Source organism: Malurus melanocephalus, unplaced genomic scaffold (genome assembly GCF_030028575.1).
Source record: "Malurus melanocephalus ecotype Western Australia unplaced genomic scaffold, MMel_1.1 scaffold_156, whole genome shotgun sequence".
Classification (NCBI taxonomy): domain Eukaryota; kingdom Metazoa; phylum Chordata; class Aves; order Passeriformes; family Maluridae; genus Malurus; species Malurus melanocephalus.
In genome coordinates this window covers 1579592-1585591 of record NW_026623388.1, presented here as the reverse complement: position 1 = coordinate 1585591, position 6000 = coordinate 1579592, and the positions used below count along the sequence as shown (strand labels likewise).

Genomic DNA, 6000 nt, shown 5'->3' with positions numbered 1-6000 from the left:
AGTTTGACTCAAATTTTCTTAGAAGAATGCATTTGCTATTCAGGCACCATATTTGTGGTGACRTAACATAATTTTATATATATATTTACAAAACAGGCACAAGTAGCCACTCTCTATTATTTACTGTGTCAYTCAATGGACAAGATAAAACCAGCTTTGAATTAGAAGGAAAAAAAAACCCAAACCAACTGAAAACTTGCGCTTGGACTGCCACTAACAACCACTAAATCAGACAAAATCACTGTACAAACATAGGAAAATAGTTACAAGGAGTCATCCCATCCCAAGAAATGACTAATGCTGTCCTGCAGGGTGGCCCAGCCCCTTCAGGGCACTGGGGCTGTCTCCAGCCAAGTGCCACCAACTCCCTCTTCCCAGTGAGCTGGGGGTGGCTCACAGGGCTGAATTCCTGTGTGGCTTCACAGCCACCTGTGCCATCCCCTCCACACACCAATGTGTCCCCTTGGGGCTGAAGGAGGGGAAGGGACAGTTCTCTGGCTCACTTTGGGCATCCAGCTGGATTCCAAGCTTGAAGCTATTTGCCTCACGAAGTGAAGGCTGAGTGAAGATGTGTGTTTGGAAGCCATGGGGAGAGCCCCTGGAGGGATTTTCCAGCCCCAMGGACTGTGCCAGGGGAGCAGCCTGGAGTGAGGGACCTGTGGCAGCTGGTGCTGAGCATCTGCTGCTCTTCCACATATCTGAAATCCAGATGGTCTCTCCCAGCTGCCAGAGCCAGCTTTTGGACAGATTGCTTCCTTCAAGCTCCAATTTCAAGGAAGCCATGAAAAGCCAGGTTTTTATCAAATTGCTTAGGGCCCCTCAGGAGGACACAGTGCCATTGCCATTATGATGGGTGCAACAGCTCAGCTTCCCCACAAGTGATGGAGCTGRGAACCACACTCTGTTGGACTTAAACACTTGGAGAAGGCTCCAGACCTTGGAAACTCTGGGCTCCTCCACTCTGACAACATCCACTCTATAATGCTGGGCATCTGCATGCCATCAGCTGCCGTGCCCTTTCCTGCCCAGCCGGGGCTGCAGCATGGATGGCTCATCCTCTTCCCTCTGAGCCAGTCCACAAAACATAAAATTCTGCCATTGTGGTTGTCAAAGTCTAATACTTGTGACTCTCGCTGCTCTCTTTAACTCATTAGGAGTAATGAATTCTAGGGACTAATTTTTAATGCCTCCTAATTTTCTGTTTATTAACTTTTTTTCCCATCCCTTTTTATTCCTGGAATAAATTGGAGCTGTTYAATTTTCAAAATGGATCATTTAAAATTTGGGGGAGGGGAAAATAGATCAGTTCCTTTCTCAGAATGGAAGAAATGAGAATATTTACATATGAGGTATTTTTAAAAAAATTAATTTCTTCTTTCCTTGGCACAATGCCATGGGCTGGTTTCCTATTTTGGGACACAGGGCAGCGTTTAACTCCTGGAATTGGATATGTCCCATGGCAGCCCCCTAGGATTTTCTCCAGATAGCCTCTCCTAAATGGCTGGATACGAAGAGCAATCACTACATGTTTGACAAATCAACTGAAATACTGAGTGGTGTGCAAGTTGTAAAGCAAACTGTTTTGGCCCAAAATTATGGCATTTTCCCCACCCCACACCTGGACAAATATTACTTAACTTGGCAAAGCAGATAAACACACAGCAGAGACACTTGTGGTTAAAATTTTGCCTTTTGGTGAAGTCTTTAACAATCCTGGCTGAGTAGTTTATTTTAAAAAAGAGTTATACTTATAAACACTACTTTACAGGCCGCTGGAATGACCACTAATTCTCAACTGTTTTTTTTTTTTTTTCATTAAGGGATGAGTCTGGAAGGAAAAAAAAAAAGAAAACAACTACCCAAAAGCATTCCTCAGGCAGAATGCCACTGYTTTCCATTTCTAAAGCATTTTCCAAATGACTTATATAGTTCTTGCAACATCCTAATGAGGTAGGCATTATTTCCCCATTTTACAGATAGCAAAACCGGGCAGAGAGTCAGTCAGGAATCCACCTTGGACATCCAGGTACAAAAGGCCAGGACAAAAAAAGCACTTTCCTCCCCTGCAGTCGCTCCTTTTGCCCCAGAGGGTGGCAGTCACCTTGAGGCCACTCCTCCCCACCCACACGGGAGAACAGGCAGGAGCATSTGGATGTGAAAATCCTGCCTTCAGTGTCCCAGGACAGTGGTCATCACTGAACTCGTGTGACGTGGGGCCGACTGAGGAAGTGCAAACAAAAGCACAAGTCACGACCTAATCCAGAGCTGGGTTTGATGACTTTCCCTGTATCGCAAAGCAAGCCTGTGCTAGAACTGGGAAACCATYGGAGAATTATTGGGGCTACTGACCACACACACGTGCACACACACACACATCTCTCCAGCAATGCTAGGTCCAAAGAATATATACAGAGCAGTCAATGAGCGATATATACGTGTGTGTCAGCATGATTCAGTGCAATGGGGYGATGCCGAGTTCGAGAGAAACACTCAGGTTTAAATGACCATTAAGCCTCTCCACCYTCCTCATGAGCAAAATGCGTGCTTGATGTTCTTTTCTCAGCTTACTCTACTTGTATAATAAACCTTCATTCCATCACCACTACTTTTGACTATAWTACATAGGGTAAACTAGGGTACCTCATTACATTGGGATGTGCAATACACAATCGACAGAGCAGTCGTCTGAGCTGAAGAGTCTGAGTAYGAGTAAAAAGCGAGTGAGCTTAAACAGTAATATACTCCAATTTACAATATAAGCAGAACAAGTAAAAATATTGCTCCCCATCTGATCCCTTTTTTCCCCCTCCACTACTGCTGTGCCTGTAAGATTGGCTTGGTAAACTGGATGCACTCAAAAAATAAGGATTTTGCCTCTTGGAAGCTCATAAAATGATACTAGAAAAAGTTTTCTGATGGCTAACCCACACAGACTGCAGTCATCAGACAWTTCAAATGGGTAGAATGGAGAACCCTTTCACACAGCTGTGGAGAAACAGAAAGAAATAGCCACTTCACATATCCCAACGCTGTTCCTGGGAATGAGGAAGAGAAAAAAAAAAAGAGAAAGAAAAATAATAAAAAAAGACAACATATTAGGAGTCTTTGTCACTGTCCATTGAGCCATACATATCTGCCAGCTTTTTAAACCGAGGTCCCCAGTCACTGAGGTAATCGTAGTCCTGGTCTCCGTCCGTCGTCACCGACTCCAAGGAGCTGAGGGACTCGGCCACAGAACCATTACCTTCGTAGGCGTAGGTTGCTAATGAGTCATACGGGGGTGCTGTTGGATCTGTATCRTTTTCCTTTAACCTTTGGTTAATGAAATCTCTGACATCGGTGTTGTCTCGCGTCGCTGCAGTCCGCCGCGGCATAAAAAGCGTTTCCGGCACGATGTCTCTGCGCAATTTGTTATCATCTATGGCTTCGGGATTCCTCAGYGTGCCGATATCAAATGCCTGGGTGTCTTCCTCTCCACCGCCTTCGTCGTTGTARCTCACAATGTTGTCTCTGATGTCTTCTTTGGAAATTATCAAAGGCTCYTTTTTCCGCTGCCGCCTCAGCGCTGCAAACAGCACCACGGTAACTGCAAACAAAAACAGCAGCGAAAAGAGAAAGGGAAAGGAGATTAATCCCCRACTCTGTCAAAGCCCAGAAGAAATGCTGCGCCTCTGCTTGAATTTGAAGTTTGAGAGGATGCTTTGCAAAACTGAAAATGTGCATGTCAGATTTGTAGGCTGCGCTTGCTCTGCCTGTGAGTTCCTCGGGAGATTAAATGGCATGGAAGCACAGAAGAAAGRAGGTGTCAAGCTCGTAGGAAGCCAAGCAGAGTATCTTTTTGCCAGCAGGCACTTTGTTACCCAGAGTCTCATACTAATTTTGTCACCTTGAGAACACAACAAGTTTCATTAAAGTGGGGATAGAGGAAACACTTCCCCCAGAATAAGTAACATCGGATGTTATTGAGGCTGAATCCCTTGGAAAATAGGGAACTTCTGCCATGGACAGAGATGATATCCACCGAGATTAGCAAAGCTGAGTTTGAAGATAAGTAAATCTACCCTCTGGAAAAAAAAAAAAAACAAACTTGGAATTTGGAATGAATTTTCAGCCAGTACAARGTCTGGGTTTTATTAACTTCCCTGGAATGTTTTACAATGTACACCACCTCAAAAAATACAAAAAATAAATCATGCAYTGATAAGATATGATAAAGGTATTTTTTAATCTGACGAAGGCAGATTGCTAAAACATATTAATATTTCATGTCCTTCATTTTAAATTTTGTGTTTGTGCATGCACATATTTTTCATTTATTTGGAGGTAAGGAACTCTTTCCAAATTTGGAAYCTGATCCAAATTTTAGTACTTTTACTCAAGAATGATTCTCAGTACTGTTGGGGAAGTGGACACAGAGGGTAGAAAGGGATATGGGCAACATTTTCCTGTAGAAGCTTATTTCAGGTTTCTTATCTGGCTTCTGCATTAAGACATAAATGGCTGAATATTGACAAATGAACATCAGCAAGGAGCAGTGATGTATTTCTACTATCAGTGTTGCTTTGGTAGTCTGAGATTTGCAGTGCCCAGCATTTCAGCTCTGCGGTGCAAACTCCAAGGAAAGACACATCTTGCTGTCTTTATAGTTTTTTCATAGCAAAGCAAAGCAGAAATGCCTAAACTCATTGATGTGAGATGATAACGTGGATCACAATGATCTTTCATGTCAGATTCATTTCTAAAATGGCATCTGAGCCAAAGCATAGTAACTGTTAAAATTTTTTTTTTCCCAGTGCCTTCCTCATTTAAGATTTTATAACATTTTAAGGTCAATGATGTCAAATACTAAGGGTGTTGTCAGCCCAAAACTTTATTCAATTAAACCTTATCATTTTTAGCTTCTTTTAACAGACAAAAATCTGGTGGGTTTTTTTTTTGGCTGGGTGGGGGGGCGATGGTTTGTTGTTTTTTGTTATTGGGGGGGTGTTTGTGGTAGTTTGTTGTTTGTTTGGTTTTTTTGGGGGTTTTGTTTTGGTTTGTTTGGTTTGGGTTTTTGGGTCTGTTTGGGTTGGGTTGGGTTGGTTAGCTGGTTGGTTTTTTAAATAATGAGCTCCCCTGCAGGACTGCTTAGAGCAAAATACTATCTCTAGGTGTGGCCAAACATCTTGTAGATTCACTATGGAAAGTCACCAAGAAGACAGGATAAAGTGGGAAAATGCTGTGTCTTACCACAGGAATACTGTGAACTTTGACCACAGAAACAGTGTTACACAGAATGTGCAAGGATGAGACTTTGATAATTACATCACGTCTGATACATGGATTTTACTTTTTTGTGCTGAACTTGCAGGAAAAAGACCCCATCATAAGCTACACGTGGAAGTTCRTCACCTTTATTTGCATGTCAGTGCTCAGCAGTATCTGAATCCTCCCGATAAGATGTTAAACTTACTCACACTGCATATAAACCTAGCAATTTACTGGCACTTTTTGTTGCTGCTAAACTTTGAGTTGTGGTTTGGGTCTGCCCAGAGTATTGTTTTTCACTCAGTAGCGGTTGCACATTCAAACCCTGCAACCAACCTGAAAATAGAAGATTATATAGCTGAGTTAATTGAAAATCTGCTTATGGTGCATGGTGGCATGAGCAGTAATTGACATAAAGTGCTGCTTAGCACACAGAATCAATTATTTTCGATTGACATAAAACAGGAAATCGTTTAATGTCAGATTGATATTAATGAGCACAGTTGTACTAACGAGYGCAAGACTACCTGCAGCATTACATTACTTTTTCTGGTAAGGAACTTAATACAAAGTGAGCTCAACCCTTAGGGGCAATGATACCATGTTTTCAAAAATGAATTTAATGGTGAATTAAAGATCAGATTGTTATTGTGGGAATCTTTTCTGAAAATGGGATAGAGCTTATTTGAGCAAACCTGACTATATTGGTGAAGCCTGAGAACCACAACGCTGTCTTTGACTCATTACCAGAGA

General features: G+C 42.3%; 1 protein-coding gene across 1 annotated transcript in view; it reads right to left on the bottom strand.

Moving 5' to 3' along the window:
* Positions 1-3095: 3095 nt before the first annotated feature.
* The window catches only part of LOC130576818 (cadherin-6), a 43976-nt gene continuing 41071 nt past the window's right edge, over positions 3096-6000 (bottom strand). The window contains exon 11 of the mRNA XM_057371745.1: positions 3096-3586. Coding sequence (XP_057227728.1) covers positions 3096-3586 — 491 coding nt within the window. The remainder of the gene's footprint in view (positions 3587-6000) is intronic.